Source organism: Tetrahymena thermophila, assembly GCF_000189635.1.
Source record: "Tetrahymena thermophila SB210 genomic scaffold scf_8254550, whole genome shotgun sequence".
In the NCBI taxonomy this organism is placed as follows: domain Eukaryota; phylum Ciliophora; class Oligohymenophorea; order Hymenostomatida; family Tetrahymenidae; genus Tetrahymena; species Tetrahymena thermophila.
Genome location: NW_002476321.1, coordinates 54,149 through 74,653, shown reverse-complemented (window position 1 = coordinate 74,653; position 20,505 = coordinate 54,149). Strand labels below are relative to the sequence as shown.

Below are 20,505 nucleotides of genomic sequence, written 5' to 3'. Positions count from 1 at the left end.
AATGCTAATCAATATATAAATATTTATTCATTTAATTTTTATATAAAGCTTCATAGGATATCTTTTATAATTTAGTTCATCATATTTATACAAAATAAAATACTATCTTATTAATAAAATTAAGAAATATATATTAGTTTAAGTATTATTTAATTTTTTGTTATTAAATTAATATTCTTAAAAAGTACAAAAACAAAAATTTTTAAATCAATTAGAATATTTGCAATTTGATAATTTTATAAAATTAATTTTTCAATATAAAATAAATAATTTTTAGCTTACAAATTCTTTCTTTTAATAATTTATTAATTAATTAATTCAGTTTTATTTTTAAATTTATATTCGATTTTATATAATTTTTTATTTTCTTAATTATTTTTTTTGTTATAATTTCATTTTTTAACTTCTTTTACATGGTTACATGGGAAGTATCCAATATTTTTATTAAGCAATCCAATCCACCAACCATCTTTAGTCCTTTTTACTATTTAAATTTTATCGCCTTTCTTAAATGACAGGTCTTTATCCTTTTAAATTAATCAAATAAAAATAATTAAATAAATATGTTAAATATTATTAGAATTATGTATACTGTTTGAGCCACAAAATCTGAAATAGCAATTACATAATTCTCCTTTTATTCTAACTCATTAGCAATACTTTTCTCTTTTTAGCTTTTTTTCTCATCAGTTTTTTACTCACTTTCAAAATTTAGCTGTCTTTTTACATTAACTTCATTTGACTGGGCATTTATATCCTTTTTAATACAATTTTTCAAAGTTTATTCTGACTCATTTATTACTTTTAAATCATTTAATATTTATGAATGTTGACTCTCTTCAGCTATGTGTTCAATTTCTTTTTCATTTATCTAAAGTATATTGTTTTATAATTCATATCCGTTAAAAGCCCTTTCAAAAGAATAAAAAGGAAGCAAAGTGTCATCTGTATTAGAGTCAGTTTTTTGATGCTAAGTGTTATGACTCTTATTTACCCCTTATAAGTTTCTTTTTAAAGTTTTCTCTACTAATGATTCGTCTGGTTCAGTAGCAAAGTAGGGCAAACGAGAGTTAGCTTCATCGCTCTACTTATGATCTCTTTAACTTTACTTGCAGTCTTTTTAGAGAGCTGTGTTATTATTTTTAGAGTTATTGCTACTTAAATTGCTATTATTTTACTTATTATTATTACTTCCATTTTAAATTACCCTGCTACTATTTGATAGCATATAATCATTGTGAGCAGTGTTATTACAGCAATTTTAAGTTTCTTTGACCAATTTCAAAGGTTATTTTAGCAGCTGCTTTAAACTATTTTCTAACTAAAGCTCTATGATATCATCACTTAAAATTCTTATTATATGAGTCATTTAGCTCCAAATATACTCTAAATCATCTATTTCATTAATAAAATTTTTAAAATTAATTTGATTTAATTTGGAGTAATTATAATTAATACCTTATTCAAAATTAGGAGATGTTTTGGTTACAACCAAACAAGAGTATGTTTTAAATATCCAATCTACCATTTAATGAAGTTTGCTTTATTAATTTGCTATTAAATTTTATTTTTCGTTTAACTTCTGTTCAATTTTTTCACTATTTGATTTTTCTTCCATATATAATGTCTAAATATTCTTCAGTCTCTATATTTTTTCAGAGAATTTTATTAACTCTTGTTAGTATCTCTCCTTTTCAATTGATAAATTATTGCTTAATTCTTAGTTCTAAACTTAAAAGACCTTTAGCTATTATTCTAATCTCGCAATTTAATTACTTTATTCCTTGATATTCTCTATAATTTGTTTGTATTTAAGTTAAAATTTATTTTAAGCTAAAATTAAAAATAAATAATTTACCCTTAAATGTTTTATTTTCTAGTCTTGTTTTTTCATAAATATCATCTTTGTCTAAGATATTTTCAATGATATTATTAGCCATTTTTGCAGAGTATTTGTTAAAATTAACTAACTCACTGTTTTCTTCCTCATCATCATCTTCTCCACCTAAATTATTGCAAAATTCTCCTTTATCCATTTTTAGAATAGGACTATATCCAAGATTGAACTAACTTTATTATTATTGTTTTTTAGTCAACTTAGGAGTTTCAGAGCCAACTTGAGTAGAAGATTTATTAGAACTTTTATTATTTTAATTATTTTGTTTCTCAGTAATTTATTAAGATATATATTTGTTAGACTTAGTATTTGTAGAGTAATTTTGTGAAGATTTTTCAGCTAATTACTAACGTTTTGTGTTTATTGGAGAGGGAGATCTAGAGCGACTGGTTTGTTACTTGTTTATTTATATTTTAGAATAGCTGGGCGAACGTGATTTTTATTAATTTTCATTTTAAGTCTATCTAACATATTTAGGATTCTATTCGCTTTTAAACTTATCTTTTACTATTTAGCTTTGATAATTTGATTATACAGGTTGGTGGGATGCATTAGAATAGAATTATTTTTATTTAGACTTTAGTCCTAAGCATCCAGCAGAATTATTCTTTTTCATTTGGCTCTCTGATGTGTTATAATTACAAATATTTTCTTTATTAATATTTAATTCTGCATTGTCTTATTAAGTTTTGCTAATCTATTAGTGTGATTATCTAACAGTTGAATGCTAACTTGACTACTTCTTTGATAAATATTAATCACTTTGATTACTAATTTGATTATTAGTACGAAATGTCTCTTAATACATAAAATTGACTGGTTCTTTTTTAGTTACAACATAATCTGGGTCATTCATAAACTAAAATTCATCTTCTTCTTCTTATTTAAGAAGTGTAGCATAATTATTTGTCTAACTTTAATCTTAAATTGGTCTTTAACTTGTATTTTGATCATTAATATTTCTATTTGAGGAGGATTATCTTACTGATATTAAATTTGAGTTTTTGCGAGCTAAAGCTGTCTTTTATTACTAATTTTACTAGATAGGAGAGTAGGCCGCGATATTTGAAAAGGAACCGGGTACTAAATTAACATTTTTATGTTGCCTCATTAATAGATAATAATTAAATTTTTGAATAATTAATTAGAATTGTTAGTAAATTAATTTATAGCTTTTTTCAAAAATTAATTAATTGCTAACTATTAAATCAATTTATCATCATGCAAACAGCTAGCTGTTAATTATTTTATGATAATTACAAATTTAAATTAACAAAGGATATTTGTAAAAGTTTTATTCACAATCCTTTTTTGTATCTTTCAATTTCATAAAGCTTATTTATTTACTTTGAATAATTTTCACATATTTTATTAATAGTGGAAAAAAAAATTTAATAAATGCATTCTGATATTATTTTTTTTAATTTAATAAAATAATTTTTTAAATTAACAAAAACCAAAAATGAAATAAATTTTAAGTAAATTAGTAAATAGTTTGTTTTTGAATTTAAAAAAAATTCTTCCTATTATTTGAAGTTTTAAAAATTAAAATAAACAAATGAATAATCGTTTACTTTTAATAAACATAATCCTTATACTCGACATATTATCTTAAATATTCAAAAAAGGTGAGTTTTTTATTTAGTATTAAATTTGTTTTACAAAACTAAAAAACTTTTTAAGTTAAATTCACTTTTAATTTTATATTAACAATTTGATTTTTTATAAATAAATTTAATTAATTAATTATAAAAATTATATTTTAGATTAGATTACTTAAAAAAATTCTAAAATGAAATAAATTATTACCATTTGCTTAGGCTAATGTGGAATAAGAATTGGTAATTAAGTATGGAAATTATTTTGTGAAGAGCATAAAATTGAATTATCTGGGATAAAAAAATAGTCTGAAAACACCTTAGAATAAGAAAACTTATTATCATTTTTTTAAGAAAGTGTATCAGAAAAAATAACACCTATTTCAGTTTTTATCGATTTAGATACAGAATAAATTGATGAAATAAAAAATGGTTAGTGTAGGACACTTTACAAACCTGATTGTCTTATATCATCTAAAGAAGATACTGGAGGCCTTTTTTCAAGAGGTTATTATACAGCTGGTAGGTCTATTTTAGATCATTCTATTGATTAAATACGTAAAATTGCTGAAAGCTGTAGCTACTTGCATGGTTTTATAATTTATTCAACTTCAAGTGGAGGAGCTTCTTCAGGATTAGGAAATTTAATTTTATAACGCCTTAGAGTTGATTATGGTTAAAAAATACCTATCATATTTTTTTAATAAATTCCATGCAATTTAAACTAATCTTCAGTATTTTCGTTTTATAACTCAACTTTAAATTTAGGCAGCTTACTTGAGGAATCAAGCTTAAATATTTTATTCTAAAATGAATCTTTGTATAAAATATATGAAAATTAGTTTGATTTTGAATATCCATCATTTAATGATGTCAATCGCTTAGTTTCATAAGTAGCATCGGCAACTACAAGTTCTATCAGATTTAAAGGCGATCTAAATTTTGATCTTAATTAATTGATTATGAATTTGGTACCATACCGTAAAATAAATTTAGTTATTCCTTCATATTCTCCTTCGACTGATAAAAATAATTAACAAAACTAGTAAATGAGTGTAAATAGTATGACTAATTAGCTTTTTAAAAATGATTTTAGTTTTATCAATTGTAAAATTAATGCAAATATATACATGGCTTGTTCATATATGATCAGAGGAGATATAGTGCCAAGAGAAGCACTAGAGTCGATATATAATTTAAAAAAAAAGAAAAATATTAAATTTGTTGATTGGTGTTCTAATAGCTTTTTGCTAGGAGTTAACTCATTTAAACCTATTCCTATCATAATCGAAGAAAAATCTTTCTCTTCTTCAGTAGATGGTTGCATTTTAGCTAATAGCTGTGGTGTATAAGATGCTATAGATTTTATTGGTACCAAATTTGATTTAATGTATTCTAAAAGAGCTTTTGTTCATTGGCATTACGGTGAAGGCCAAAGTGAAGGCGATCTACAAGAAGCAAGAGAAATTTTAGCTTCAATAGAAAAAGACTATGAAGAAATTTCAAAAGATTCTTATACATTATAGTTAGAGGAAGATTATGAATGAATGATTACTTGATATTTGCTTTCTTGTTAATTTTTTTATTTTATTTTAAGCAATGAAGAAATTTGTTTAGATAAAGTAGAATAATATATTTTATATCTATCAACTGATCAATCATATATTTATATATTTTATTTATCTATTTACTTGCTTACTCCTTAATCTCTTTAAATAGCACAACTTTTAAAATTTTAAGAATTAAAAAAAATTAAAACAAAAATTTTTATTATAATTTTGATTGATTACTAAAAATATATTTTTTTAATTACTACAGTAAATAAATATTAACATTTTAATTTTAAATATTTAATTTTATATATTGATACTAATAATTTATTACTAATTTTAGCTTGATAGCGGAAATTTTTGAGAAAACTTTTTTAAAATATACGAAAATATCAGAACATTTTAAGTTTTACAATTCTAAAATTTTTAATTTAACAAATATTCTAAAAAACATAAAAATCACAGTTGTTTACTGAAAGCATTTAAAAAAATTAATAAAATCTATTTTATTTACTGTAAAAATTATAAATTATAAAAAAAATAATATCCTATATTTTATTATTCCAATTTTTTGAAGATCATTGGTTTATTTTTTATTTTATTTCATCAAATATTAAATTTTGAAATACGATAATTTATAAATAATTTTCATTTGAAAATAAATAAGGCACAAAAAAAAGTTTAATGTTTTAAATTGAATAATTGCTAAACGAATTACATTTAGACTAGATTTATAAGCATGATGTACAATATATTATTAGTTTAATAAATCAAAATAAATATAGTCTAGACTAAATGCCTTCAAAAAGTTTTTAGAGAAAATTAAAAAGCCTATTCTTGAAAAAAAAAATTTGCATTAACTTTAAAAGCAGTGCTCCTTTAAGATCTTCTGGATGTAAGAATATAGAAATAGTGCTATAGCTGTTTAAAAATTTAGAATTTTTAAAATTATCTTTAAAAAGAGATAACTTAATAGAGAATTAAGGTTTCATTTTTATATCTTAAAGCTTGTAAAATCTTTAGTAATTAAAGTAACTTAAATTGTTAATTAGTAAAAACAATTAGATTAACTATATTGGAATATCAGCATTTTCTAAATGTTTAATTTAGTTGATAAATTTGAATGTACTATCAATTCAAATTTATAGCAACCCTATTTAAGATGAAGGTTTTATAGATTTAGCTTGTAGTATTTCTAATTTAATTCAACTAAGTTCTTTTAAAATAAAACTAATTAACAATGATATCAAGGAAAAATATCCCTTCATCTTATTAGGTAAAAATTTAACACTGTTATCTTAGCTTCAAAAATTAAGGCTTTCTTTTTATGAATAAAAACACTAAATAACGGATGGTATTTATGAACTATTCTAAAGCTTACACAAAATGAAAAATCTAAATTTCCTTTCATTTAAAGCTAATTCTTAATATAATAAGGAGTAAGATTTTCATATTAATTTTAGTTAAAGTGTTAAACAACTAAAAAACATTAAAGTTTTAAAATTAAACATTCCATTTTTTGAATAATAAGAATTAATTATCTAAGTTTAAGAGTAACAAAATTTTTTACAACTTATAGTATTAAATATATAATTCAACCATATTTTATCAAATGAAGAACTCTCAATTTTTAGTTTTAACCTTACATTAATGTTAAATTTGTAAGATCTAGCCATAAATGTTTAGAAAAATATTCAAAGAAATAAATAACAGTAAATAAATATTTCAGGAATTATTGTGCTTTTAGAAAACCTAGGATAATGTTTAAAACTAAAATATTTGAGCATAAATACTGAAACAGAGTACGATTACATATTTTTAAGGTTATTGCTATTATAAAAAAGAATTATTAGTCTTTCTCTTTTTAGAAATTAAGTAGTAAGATTCAAAAGAGATTAAATTAATAATGAAATAACAGAATTAACTATACTATTTAAATAATCAATGGGAAGCTACAATTAAATGGATTATTTTCAATATATGGTTGAATCTCTACATTATTTTGAAAAATTAACAAGTTTGATAATATCCTTTGAATTTGAAAATTAGGAAGTTTTAAGTTTTATTTAATAAAAATTGAAGATGAATTAACAAGTACCTATTATAGAACTAAAGCAATCAGTAAAGGATTAAATATTAGGATTAACAAAAGTAATTCAAAATAATAATAATATCATTTACTTTGAAACTATGCTGAAGAAAGATAATCTTATCTTAGGAAAAATAATCAAAAGTTAAGATAAATTTTCTATAAACAGTAATTTTAATTTTGGTTATTAGTCTCATAAGGAACCTTTATTTTTATTCTTAATTCAATTAATGATAAATCTAAGTTAAATTATTACTTAAATTCATGTAGTCATAAACGTAAATACAAGGTTTAACTAAAACTGTATTTAAATATTAGGTAGTGCAATCAAATAAATTAAAAATTTAATTATTGCAAAGATCACTTTCAATACTTATATTATATAATGGCCTTCTGATGACATACTTTATGATGAATACTTTATAGGATTATAAAACCTAAAATATTATAGATTTTATCCAAGGTAAAATTAAGAAATGCAGAAAAACAAAATCAATCAATTAAAAAGGAAAAACCTAAGACTTGTCTATTACAAATGACTTTCGAAATTAATTTCTATTTTTTGATAAACTTTTAAATTAGACAATTTTATTCAATTAGATTATCAAAACAACAAAATACCATCTATCTTTTTATAATATAATGTATGGAATACAATCATAAAATTTATTTAAAATGATATAAATTTAATTCAAATCATAGTCAAATTCTACCTATTTTATTTTTTTAAATAAATTGTAATGCAAATATTCACACCATAAGGAAATAGTTTTATTTAAGTTTATGCCTGTATAATTTATATAAAAATATCATATAATTTAAAAGTAAAAAAATTCATATTTATGCACCAAAGTTAAATGAGTTAAAAATAAATAAATTACTCATTTAAAATTTTAATTAAGATTTTTCTATCAATAAATTGATTAATTTATACTCACAATTCAAAAAAAAAAAAAACAGCCATAAGATTAAATATAATTATATTAACCACATATCAAAATATAAAGAAATACCATTAAAATATACTATATTTTTAACAAATTTAAGGAAATCTTCTTTATGAAGTTTTAAACTATTATTTCATACCAATTTAAAAATAATAATAATTTATTTTAATATCTTTTACTCATTTATATAAATTTAGTTTTATAATTTAAATATTTCAAATAGTAAATAATATGTTTATGGCTTAAATATTTTATAAAGGCAAAATTAAACTTATCTTTTACCTATGTAATTTTAAATTAAATCACCTGATTTATATTTTAAATTTTTATTCTAAATTAAAATAAAGCAAAATCTTTTATGATCGACTTAAAAGTTTAAAATGACTGTAATATACAACTGTACTTAAACATATCTTTTTTATAACATTAAAGTATAATTTGATTTTATTTAGATTAGGTTGTCTGATGATATTCAAAAAATATTATTTATCAGAAATTTGTAATTATGAAATTTCTTTTATTATTTATCTTATCTTTTAGCCATAATAAAAAACTATCAACCTTAAAGTTTATATTTCTTCAGTATATATTCTACATTAAAATAAATAAAATAATTTTTTTTAATCTGATTTCCTAAGAAATTTGTAAAATTCTTTCAGTTTATCTTTTATTTAATCTAAAAAAATAAAAAATTTATTTATATTTTTGGAAATCAAAATGCTAATTAAAATTCCAAATTCATTAATAATTCGAAATAAACAATATTAAGTCTCTATTTAACCCTTTAAAAGCTACTACTTAACTGAATTATAAAATAATAATAATTATAATAATCAATTTAAAATCCAAAAACTAAAAAAAAATGAACAGCAGAGTATTACTTTTACTTGCCACGCTTCTCTTAGCTTCTTAAGCTAGCCTTTTAAGAACATTTTAGTCTGAAAAAAATGAAACTAACTAAATTGCAGATAGCGATAATTACACAATTTATGGTTATTGGGATATTTCTGACTAATTTGATAATTTTACTTTAGAAGATAAAGGTGACTTCGTAGCAAAAGTTAAGAATAACACTAGCGCCAATTAAATTACTATTAATGTCAACTACAATCAAACCTTATTCGTTATAGATGAGCAAAGCAATTTCATTGGTAAAAATTCAGGATACTTTAATGAAATATTCTATTACAATTTGTCTCTTGATGAGTTGAAGCCTCTTATTTAAAAGAGAGTGACAAAATTAAATAAGTAATAAAAATGATTAAAATTTATAAATATATATATATAAATAAATTGTTTAAGCATAAAATATAAATGTTTGATTTAAGGAAGATATAAAAATAAATCTATTTTTTTAATTTATTTTAGATTATTTAATGCTTGTCAATTAATGTTTTTATATGAATTAAATTGATATTTAAAACTTAAAAATATTTTATTTATTTATTTACCAAACAATTATTTTTTTCCAAGTTTCTCAAAAATTGAAAAATAATTGATTTAAAATAATTATTTATTTTTGATGCAAAAATATTTTTTTATTGTTATTTATAAATTAAATACATATGATAGCATAAATAGATTGTAACAATATCTTAATTATTAATATAACTTTGAGAATCCTCTTGATTTACAAATATTTAGATATATTCTGACTAATTAATACATAACTACTAGAATCAATACTCTTAAATTTATAATAAATAATGAGTGTTTAAAGCAATAACTAAGGTTATTTATAGTAAAATGAAGGGTTATCTGCAAGAACAATAACTCCTGTTAGGCCAATTTATACTTCTTAATCAAAGCGGTCTAATAATACTCGTACTGTGTTTGATAAATCTTTTTTATGCTTAAGTTATTCTTAATACAACAAGAAATACTATTGATTAAAAAATTATTCCATATTTTTAAAGTTAATTTTACTTTAAAACAAACAGATTCAATTCCTAGATCTTTACAATTGGAATTTAAAAAACATAAAGATACTTTTTTGACAGAAATAAGCTACAATGGTGAGACGAATAACTTTAGCAATAGTAGCTAGTTTTTTAATTAGAATAATTATTCAACACGAAATATTTCTACTGCAGCAAGTGGTAGCTTTAGATAAAAAATATTGAATACAAGAAAGCCTATAGATTTTGCAATTAAAACAGTAAATAAATTTTATTTTCTGAATATTTTGTAATTAAAAATGGTTTATAAATAGTATCAAAATGCTTCTCTAAGACTTGAAAAGTTATTTAAAAGTTCAATTTTTAAATCTGATTAAAAGGATAAAGATGATGATTTATCTGATTTAGAGAATTTTAAAATAAAATAGACACCTAAAGAATAAAAAAGAAATGTTGAACATGGTATATTAAGAAAAGGAACAATAAAAAGATCAGAAACTTCGTAAAATATAGCCGTAACTCTGTAGCATATTCCTATTTTATTAGAAAGTTTAGACCAGTAAGAAAAGCAAGAGTAACAAAAAACTGTTTAAAATAAAATCAAAGTATTTATGTTTAATTTTAATCTAAATAATAATTAATAATAAGATCTCTACCAGAAGAAGTGAAACTATTGAGTGATTAAAATCGTTTAAGAAATATAGTGAAAAAGATAGACTACAGCAAGTAAATGAATGTCTTAGCTCCTATTTTGTAGTCAAAAGTTTATGAAAGTAGAAAATTAGATAATTAGTTGAATTTTGTGCTTAAAAAAAGTAGTTCAAAACTGCATAATTTAAAAATGTAAGAAAATAGGATTAAAAATCCTTTGATTGCTTAAGAAGTAGCTGATTTGAAAAACCAAATAGCTGATTTATAAAAAACAATAGATGAATTTGAAAATAAAATAGAAGACTAAGAAACATATCTCTAATCTAAGCATTACATGAAGTAAGTAAGATACAAGGATATGATGCTAAAAAGAGAAGAAAATATCAATTTACTAAAGATGAATACTCATTTAAGCAGATATTTAAGCAAAGAAACTGAGTAATTGGTTGTGGATTCTAAATAGCTTGATAATTTATTTGTAAATTACTTAAATTATTTTTGTAAAATCTTAAGTTTGATAAATGGATTGATTCCTTGAAAATTTTGTTAAATATAAATTAAAAAAATTACTAAATAAATCTAATAGAACAAAATAGTTGAAGAACATAGAAACAATCAATTCGAACTTAAAAGATAAAGCATAATGACCAGGGATATGGAGAATAAAAAGTATAATGAAGATTAAGTTGAAAGATTGATTGATTTAGAATCTAAAATGAGAGAATACGAGAAAAAAGAACAATAAAATATAAAGAGAGAAGAGTATTTAGAAAAAAAGAGAATATAAAACTGTGAAATTGATTAAATTATAGATTAACAAAAAGAATTTGGCTCCATGATAAACTAATTAGAAGGTTAGTTTCTTGAATTCCACCAATAAAATAAAAGCAAAGTTGCTACAAGCTATGGAGATCTTCTTTCGTTTTGTGTTCATGTTAAGTAATATCAATTCTAATTAAATTATAAGAATAATAGTTATCTTTCTTAATTAATTAATAAGAATAATAAAATTTTCTTTTAAACTTAAACAAATTAAATTACTTTTTTGTTAAAAATTTATTTAGATAGAGCACTGAAAATTTAAAATATGAAAAAGAAATATTTTAAAATAACTTGGATAAGCTAAAGTCTGAAGTTAATGAATTAGAGAAAGAGCTAAAGGAATTAAAATTATAAAATAAGTTTGACTTTGAAATTGAAGAAGATAAATAATAAACTTTTAGCAAAAAGTAAGATATAGTCAATGAAACTGATATATTTTACACAAAAAGTTTGAAAAAAAATGATGAGGTTTATCAAATTGATAATTTAGAGTTAGACAACTTTGAAATTTAAAAAATATAAAACATGAATAAAATAAAAGTAAGTTGATTATCAGATAAAATTTCTTTTTAAAATATCAAATTTTGCAATAAAAGGAGTAAATGTCTGAACATAATATATTTAAATGTATTAATGGATTAAAAGATCTTCACTAAAACTTCTTTACAAAGCTAAATCACATTTAATTTGATGTAAAATATTTATCTTTATATTTAATATTAATTGTTTTATTAAAATATTTAAGGATTTAATAAAGCTTAAAAAGAAGTAATTTAGTGCTTAGAATTTAGAACATTCAATTAAGTCTTTTTGTATTTCAATTTCATCTTTAATCAATATAATTGAACAGAAGAAAAAAGGTGACTAAAAAAAAGAGGATTCATTAGATATTGAGGAAATTAGCGATAGATTAGAGACCAGTACAAACTAACCCAATTAAAAATATTATTACACTTATGTCGATCTTTGATTAAAAAATACCTTAATTTTAATAAAACAACACTGTAATTTGTCTTTTATTGCTTAGCTAGTAATCATATCCTTAAATCTTCACATAAAAAAAAACTTCTAAAATAATTTTAAATAAAAAATTAAATGTAACAAACATATGCAATCATATAACCTTATAGATAATATTTTTGATTGATATTAATTTCTCTACTTGCTAATTTAAGATATTTTTTTTGTTAAACTCTACAAGAAAAAGAAAACATTACAATATTATTAAAGAAAAATATGATAACACGATTATTAAGGCGAATAACAAATTTTGCTAAACATTGGCAAAATATTGAATTGAATTTGTTGGTATTTAAAAATACTACAGTTTTACAAATTTTAAATATTTACATATAAACATTCAAATATACATTATCATTAATTAAATATTTTTTACTGTTGTTTTAAAGCATGGAGAATAAAAATTGATAAAAAAAAAGAGTAAATAAAATAGTTTTTATATTTTATATTGATTTACTTGTAAAATTTAGTAAATTATTCGTTGTATAATAACCTTAACTAGTACATTTTTTATATTTATTCAATAAGAAATAGATTAAAACTAATTTTTTGAGAATAAGCATGGTAAAAAACAACGATAGTATTTGCGAAAATTCTAAATAGAACTTAAATAATATATTTATTTATTTTTGGTTGATTAAAAAGTCAAAAGTATTGCATAAGAAATCAAATAATAATAAAAAATATTAATTTATTTAAAAAGCTTTAAATAGTAACATAACAAACAAAGAAACAAAATGGATCCTTTATAGTAATATAGCGATAATTATGCTTTCTCTGATTCAGTTAAATAAGAAAGAATGAGAGAAATATAGCAAACTATTTAATTTTATAAAACAGCTCCTGTCCGCTCTCTTTTGAATGATATTAAAAATTATAGTAAACATGATCACTCATAAATAGAATTAACAGCATACAAAAAAGTAGTTTTATTTAATTAGCTCGAAGATGATGAAAAAAAGCTTTTAAAGAGTAAACTTAAAAAGCAAGTATTTTTCAATTTAGGCTTATTAGGAGTGTACAAAGTGTTGGCTAACCATTAGATTTTTGGCATAAACATGAAATATTTTAGAAGAATTGTATAAATGTTAACATTTAAAAAAGGCATTTTACTTTGGCCATTAAGTCCTCTCGTTTTCCATTATGATTATTAGGAAGTAGCTCTTCGTTTAGGCATGAAATATTACTTATTAGAATAAAATAAAGATCTATTTACAAATACTTAAATTTCTAAATAAAATCAAGTTAATACAAATTCTATTGACCACTGAAACTAAATAAAAATGAATGAATGAATATCTTACTCTAAAAAATGAATTTAAAAACAAATAAAAAATTAGAATATGCATCAAAACAACAAACTATCTAAAAAATATTTTCTACTATACTTTATTACAAAATATATCAACTATTTTATGTTGAATCTAATAATAATAATAATAATTTTATAACAGCAGAAAAAATATATAACTCACTCTTTTTGTGTTAGTTGTAATGCTTATTTAATTTATATTTGTATTAATTTTTGAGCTTTTTTGATCGTTGAAATTAGAAAATTAGTGAATATTCTATCTAAATTTATATCTTATTTTATTCCACAAATGAAATTTAAAATTATTAATTGATAGCTTAAAATTTTAGCTATTATAAACAATTTATTATAGTAAACTTGCTATTAATTAAAATATAATAGTCTAAAATATATTTTAAGGTATTTAAACAATATTAATCACTCAAATGAACTTAATTTCTACCTATAAAGGCTAAGTAATTTATTAATTAGTGCTCTTGAAGTAAAAAAGTTAAATCTTTCTTCACACAAATAAATTTTTATCTTAAACAAACAAAATACATTTATAAAATGTAGATCTGAAAATAGAAGAAATAAAAAACCTTATTGATTTTTTGTGAATTTATGAATAAACAATAAATGTAAATCAAAAATAGATTTAAAAGTGATAAAATAAAACTGAATTAATGAATAATTGAATTATTTGAAACTAAATATTCCAATAAACTGCAATAAAATATTTTTAGAGTTTTAATTGTCGCTCATCATTTGTTTGAAAAAAGCATATTAGTTAATTACTAGATTTCCTTGTGCATTTTTAGTTTTTTATTTTTTTCCTCCATAATTTCATCTGTGTACTAGTTATAAAATGATTTCTATACAGATATTTCATCAAGATCGTAGTCTGTATAGTAAAAATCAGGAACAGTTTTAGGATTTATATTCTTAGTTTTTTGTACATAATTTATTTTTTATTTTTGGTGTTGGTAAACCATATAGGGAATAATGAAAAGACCAGTGATACCAAATATGATAAAGTACAAATCAACTCCAAGTTTTCCTGTTTTAGCCATGTATGAAACTAAATTACCTCCCTTTGCAATTTATTGTTCATATTAAATACGAGAGATAGTAGATTGCTAAATAATTTAACCCCACCTTTCACCAATATTTATTTAAGGTCTGAATTCCCTAAATTCATCCATGTATCTCATAATTTTAGGATTTTCATCGCTCTTTATATCGAGAGGAGATCCTTACATCATTGGATCTATTTCATGGCTATAACGTGAATTATATTCAGTAATATTCTTTCTTTTCATAGGTTAGTAGCTGTGTTAAGTAATAAACTTTTCACGTGCTTCTTTTTCAGATTATGGTAAATTTGATTTATTGAAAAGACTTTCAGGATTTATTTTAGTATCTTTATCCAAAAGATCTTTCATAAAAGCCTTTTCTTCATCAGTTTCATCAATCTTGTCTAAACCCCATTTCTTTGATAATTTTTTATAGAGCATTTCATCTGCTTTCTTAGTAGATTCGCTTTCTACTCCTTATTCTTATTAATTTGTTGATAGGCTCTAAGAAGAGGTATTAGGTATTTTCTTCTTATGAAGCCCCAATTAAATTGTTTCTTTCATGAGCTTATCTTGAAGTTGTTATATGTCCTCCTTTTCTTTTTTTTGCATATTTAAAATATCTTTAATCTTGAATTCAGACTTATCAGGATTTAACTAATTATTTGAATCAAAATCTAGTATATCATTCATTTTAAGGTTGCTAAAACCACTACTTTTTTCAGAGATTTTAGTTGATGCATTTTATGAGGATTACTAATCATTGTCAATCTAAGTAATAGATTATTATAAATCCTACTCTTTTTATTATTTATCTTCTTCAGTCATACTATCTAAGCTATTTTAAAAGAGCTGAATGCTTTCTTAAAAGTTAAATGTGAATTTATTGATTTTTTTATAAAATTTAATTAATTTTAAAATAAAGAGTTGATATAATTAAGTATTAATTTATTATCATATAAAGGCATTTTTGATGGAAGAAAGATTTTTCTGTTTTTTTCTATTTAGATTATTATGTTTTATGTTTAAATCAAATATCTTGTATTTGCTGACTTATATTTCTAGATTTTTGTAATTTAAAATCTGTAATTAAAAATACATTTTTAAATCCTCATATTTATTGCTTTTAATAAAATATTTAAAAACCCTTACTTAAAATATCTTGAAATAATTTGCTAGCTAAAAACAAATCTTTTGGGATAAAGGTATATTAAAAAATTGAAAAACTGTGAATTGAAATCATTTTAATCAATGAATAAGTGTAAATAACTTAAGTTTTTTCAATACTGTGATGGATTAAATAATATGTGTTATTCATTTTAAAAATTAAATCATTTTATAAATTTTGTTTCAACAAGAAAAGAAAACGATTAATTATTTTAAAATAAATTTAAATAAAAGCCTTCAAATGCTAGAAATACTTTTTTAATAAAATAAATATATATGAATAAAATGAATAATATTACACAAAAGCTAATAAATAAAGAAAATTCTTTAAATATTATGGCTAATTAAAAAATTTACTTCATAGAATTAAGTATTATTTAGAAATTCTTTTAAATAATTTAATAAATAATTAATATTGATTGTATATTAAATAAAGAATATATTAAAAATATTTATTTTAATTGTCTTTAAAAAATTCTAAGTAAAAATGAATTAAAATAATATGAATAGCTTTCTTGAATTTAAATTATTTTAAATATTAAACATGTAAAATAAATAAATTTGTGAAATATGATCACATATTAAATAATATCTATAATAAATATTAAAATATAAAATAATTATATAAATTATTATTTAAAGAGAAAAAAAAATAGATTTTAATTGGATATTAAATAAAAATATTTTATTTTAATTTATTGAAATATTTTTGCTATTAAAAACAAATTAACAGAAACAAATTATATGAAAAGGTTATTTTTAAGTCAGATTGAATATTTTTATCACTCATTTTACAATATAAAATGATTAATAAATATTTTGACCTAGAAAAGAAAATAATAAATTAATTTGATTTAATAATAAACAAAATATGAAATATTTCTTTCATATATTAATTATTAATTAGCAAGTCAATTTTTTATTGAAAATAAATAAATATATAATTTTATAAATCTTCATTTTTTAGAGAAAGTAGGATGAGAGTCACCTTAATGATCTTAAAATTCATTTTAATTGAAATTAACTGTATTTCTCATATCATTAACCTCTTTTATGATATTGCTCATCATAAAATCCTATTCTTTTTCTTATTAATTTTAAGGATTTATAATATTTTAGACATTTTTATCTTATATCTCAATGTTCATTTCTTTTAGAATTTAGTTTACATCCATAATTTTTATTCTGTCAGATTCGAAATCACTGACAGGAGCATAATTGTTTTCTTACTTATTTTCTGCTTAATTTAGATTATTCTTATTTATTTGATTTTCTTCTTATTTTTGCTAATTATTTATTTAATTTGACATATAGCTTTGATACACTACTTACTAAATTTTTGAATTTTAGTTATTATTATTTAGTGTTTAGGCTTTATGAAAACCTCCTTAGTTCATATTTATATTAGCGAATTAAGCCTATTAAGCCTGCTTATTTTCTACATAATTTTATTATTGTATCAAACCAATAGGAGGAGGTGGGGGAATGTTGGGAATCTGATTCTAAATGCTTTATTCTTAGTTGTTGTTCTAATTTTATTATTGTAAGTTTATAAAATCTGGAGGAACAACAGCATAAGTTTGATTTTATTATTAATCAATCAATAAATTATTTGGAGGTGGAGGAGGGACAAAATTCTGAGTAATTTACTAATCATTCTTGTTTTTGTCTTACTGTTAAATAATGTAGTAATCACTTGAATCACTTTAGCTTTAATTGTTTTATAACTAGTTATTTTGCATCTAATTTTATTGTTATTATAGATTTGAATTACCATTTTGGTAAGGAATATTATTTTGTTGATTAAATTATTATTGCTAAAGATTAGAATTTCCTGGGTGATAGGGACTAGAGTTTTATTATTAAACTTAGGAGTTCGAGTTGATTTCTTTTGCTTATTACTCAAGTTCCAATTAAAGCATTTAGAGCTTGCTTTGTAAATCATTTGCCATTTATTCTTCTTATTATTTTAATGTTAAAATCTAATTCTACTTTTAGATGTTATTTTAGATATTATTTAGATGTTAGTTATGAACATTCTCTAGACTTGACTGTTATTTGTTTAAGGATGGATATTTTATTAAATTTTTTTTCGGGGATTCTTATGGTTAATCTTACTATGGCATAGACGGATTCTAGTTTTACTGTTTAAATTCATAGCTAGGAATTACATTTAATTATGGTAAAATAACACCAACATTCATTCCTTACTATTCTATTTATTGTTTAATAGGATTTAAATCAACTCCATTAGGATTTATATTATTTAGGTTGTTATTAATTTAGTTTGCAAACGGAATATCTTTTGATTCAATCATATTTTATACTTTGAAATTTTATGGAAGCTATCCATTATTTATCAGATTATTAGAAACAAATTTATTAGCTGGGACAATTCCACTTGGTAATGAGTTATTTCCATTATAATTAAATTATTAATTATTGTTTCCCAAATTCATTTGATTCTATTATTAAGGCTAAACGTAAATATGCTAATCATCTTAATTAGGTTATGGAACATTTTATGAATTTTATAATTTTGAGAATGTAGGATAAGAATAATCATCCTCATTTATGTTATTAGATTTATAAACATCATTGTAAGAGTTTATAAAATTTTAACCAAACACATTCACAGAGTTTACCACAGGGAAAAGTAAGGGATTTCCGTTTTAATCAACTTTTGGTTATTGATAATTTTATTAATTTTAAGGAGCTTGGACATTTACTTAGTAATTATTTTAAGGATTAAACTAACTTGGGGCTAAGGGATTTAAGGGTGCTTAATTTTATGCAAAATTATTATTGAATTACTAATTTTAATATTATTGCTATTAATTGAAATTAGCTGGGTTCTATTAGAAATTACTTGGATTCAGTTGTTGATTTACTGGATTTTATTAGAAATAATTTTAAGCTTGGTTTTGTTAGAAATTGTTTTAAGGTTAGTTTTGTTAGAAATTGCTTTTAGGTTGCTAGAAATTATTTTAAGCAGGCTATTAAAATTATTAGTTTGGAAATTATTAATTTTGCTAAGGGATTCCATTTTACTGAATATTCTAATAAGATGGTGAAGGATTATTGTTGTTCATTTAATTCTGTTATTATTAAAAGTTAGGGTAAAAATTAGGATATTGCTAATTTTAGTATTATTGAGGAAACTGAGGATATTATTAGTACTATTATTAGTTAGGTTATACTTATTGTTGTTGGTTTTATTGGCTAGGGTTTTAACCAATGTTTTAGTAAAACTACTGAGTGTTTTATGAAAAGGGATGCCCAGGCTTATTAATCTCTTCAATAGTTAAACCTTACTAGCAGATCAAAATTGCTAAAATGTTGATATCAACTGTATAACTATTTTATGGTAACATTTCGAAGCATTTTTTTAACTCTGGATCAACAAAAGTAGAATTTTATACTTAAGTGTAGTAGTCTTCTGTACCAAAGAAATTTTTCATAACTGTTGTGAATTCTCCAAGTGATTTTAAGTTAACATGTTAAGTTGACCAAACAAGTCCATCGATCATAGGAAAAAGTTCCTTAATTTATTAAGGATTTGATTAGCTTTAGCAGATATGCTAAGAGCGTGAAAGAATGATATCACAATAACGGTTAAGCATTTCTAAACCCTTTATGTAATTTCTATCTTAAGCTATGGAAATCATTTTATGTAATTCCTATTCCCTATTTCGCTAAGGTGATCTGATCATATTCAATAGATCTTTACATTTAGCATTAACTTCTGCCTGCTTTCTAGATATGTTAATGTCAAAATAGCCCTTAAGTTTCATGCACATGCATTCAAACTATATTTTTGTTATAGGAACTTTTGCTGGCGCCTTCTTGCCTTTCTATTGAGATTACTCATTGCCCATGTTGTTATAAAAATTTGAATTACTTATATAAATATTTTTAACTTTGTGGAACAAACAAATTATGATTTTGCGAATAAATTATTAATTATATGATAGATATCTGATGAATTAATCAATTTCAAGAAATTTATTTTCTCAAAAAATTAATATTCAATATAAAAAATAAATAAATAGTTGATAAGTTTATTAATCAAAATAAATATCCATCTATCTCTCTATTTTTCTTATTATTTGGAATAGCTAAAACCAAAAAAGATTTTATAAATTTTTGATGAGCAAAGAAAATAAATTGTTGCTCATTAGATTTTGAATGCAAAAATTTTCTGCTCAGCAAAGTTGGAGACTAATGAATATCTAATCAATTTATCCTATTAAATATACATTTGACCTATTTTTTCAAATTAATTTATCTATTTTTCTATTCTATTCTTTTTCTTCAAATTTTAAATTTAAATAAAATTTGACTATTTCAATTAAGCAGATTACATTTCAATTTAATGTATGTTCTATAAATAACTCACCATGAAATAAATCTAATTTTTTACTAAATAAATGTTGAAGAATAAATAAATGCAATAAAAATTAATTTGTTATTTGTGATAATTTTATCATAAATTGTAG

At 21.5% G+C, this 20,505-nt stretch overlaps 8 protein-coding genes across 8 annotated transcripts; 6 read left to right on the top strand and 2 right to left on the bottom strand. All coding sequences in view use genetic code 6, as the record gives it.

Annotated features, from left to right (window-relative positions):
• Nucleotides 1-392: 392 nt before the first annotated feature.
• TTHERM_00923010 (hypothetical protein) lies at nt 393-3,059 on the bottom strand (the record flags this gene model as incomplete). Its single annotated transcript, XM_001021181.2, has 4 exons — nt 1,859-3,059; nt 1,459-1,794; nt 593-1,395; nt 393-527 (listed from the first exon to the last, which is right to left on the bottom strand). The coding sequence occupies exons 1-4, from the start codon at nt 3,006-3,008 to the stop codon at nt 393-395; spliced, it is 2,424 nt and encodes an 807-aa protein (XP_001021181.2). The 5' UTR covers nt 3,009-3,059.
• Nucleotides 3,060-3,689: 630 nt separating this feature from the next.
• Nucleotides 3,690-5,042, top strand: TTHERM_00923000 (tubulin/FtsZ family, GTPase domain protein; the record flags this gene model as incomplete). Its single annotated transcript, XM_001021180.1, has 1 exon — nt 3,690-5,042. One exon carries the CDS (start codon nt 3,690-3,692, stop codon nt 5,040-5,042), a length of 1,353 nt encoding a protein of 450 aa, XP_001021180.1.
• Nucleotides 5,043-8,943: 3,901 nt separating this feature from the next.
• Nucleotides 8,944-9,342, top strand: TTHERM_00922990 (hypothetical protein; the record flags this gene model as incomplete). Its single annotated transcript, XM_001021179.1, has 1 exon — nt 8,944-9,342. The coding sequence occupies one exon, from the start codon at nt 8,944-8,946 to the stop codon at nt 9,340-9,342; it is 399 nt and encodes a 132-aa protein (XP_001021179.1).
• A 588-nt stretch (nt 9,343-9,930) lies between these two features.
• TTHERM_00922980 (hypothetical protein) lies at nt 9,931-12,422 on the top strand (the record flags this gene model as incomplete). Its single annotated transcript, XM_001021178.2, has 7 exons — nt 9,931-10,239; nt 10,294-10,553; nt 10,628-11,108; nt 11,217-11,569; nt 11,695-11,992; nt 12,049-12,144; nt 12,198-12,422. The coding sequence occupies 7 exons, from the start codon at nt 9,931-9,933 to the stop codon at nt 12,420-12,422; spliced, it is 2,022 nt and encodes a 673-aa protein (XP_001021178.2).
• A 787-nt stretch (nt 12,423-13,209) lies between these two features.
• Nucleotides 13,210-13,743, top strand: TTHERM_00922970 (hypothetical protein; the record flags this gene model as incomplete). The annotated part of the gene is made up of 1 exon (XM_001021177.1): nt 13,210-13,743. One exon carries the CDS (start codon nt 13,210-13,212, stop codon nt 13,741-13,743), a length of 534 nt encoding a protein of 177 aa, XP_001021177.1.
• Nucleotides 13,744-14,527: 784 nt separating this feature from the next.
• On the bottom strand, nt 14,528-15,736 carry TTHERM_00922960 (transmembrane protein, putative; the record flags this gene model as incomplete). The annotated part of the gene is made up of 1 exon (XM_001021176.2): nt 14,528-15,736. Exon 1 carries the CDS (start codon nt 15,665-15,667, stop codon nt 14,528-14,530), a length of 1,140 nt encoding a protein of 379 aa, XP_001021176.2. The 5' UTR covers nt 15,668-15,736.
• Nucleotides 15,737-17,382: 1,646 nt separating this feature from the next.
• Nucleotides 17,383-18,338, top strand: TTHERM_000922945 (transmembrane protein, putative; the record flags this gene model as incomplete). Its single annotated transcript, XM_012798904.1, has 4 exons — nt 17,383-17,694; nt 17,830-17,942; nt 18,005-18,188; nt 18,240-18,338. 4 exons carry the CDS (start codon nt 17,383-17,385, stop codon nt 18,336-18,338), a joined length of 708 nt encoding a protein of 235 aa, XP_012654358.1.
• Nucleotides 18,339-19,342: 1,004 nt separating this feature from the next.
• On the top strand, nt 19,343-19,867 carry TTHERM_000922943 (transmembrane protein, putative; the record flags this gene model as incomplete). The annotated part of the gene is made up of 1 exon (XM_012798903.1): nt 19,343-19,867. The coding sequence occupies one exon, from the start codon at nt 19,343-19,345 to the stop codon at nt 19,865-19,867; it is 525 nt and encodes a 174-aa protein (XP_012654357.1).
• Nucleotides 19,868-20,505: the final 638 nt, after the last annotated feature.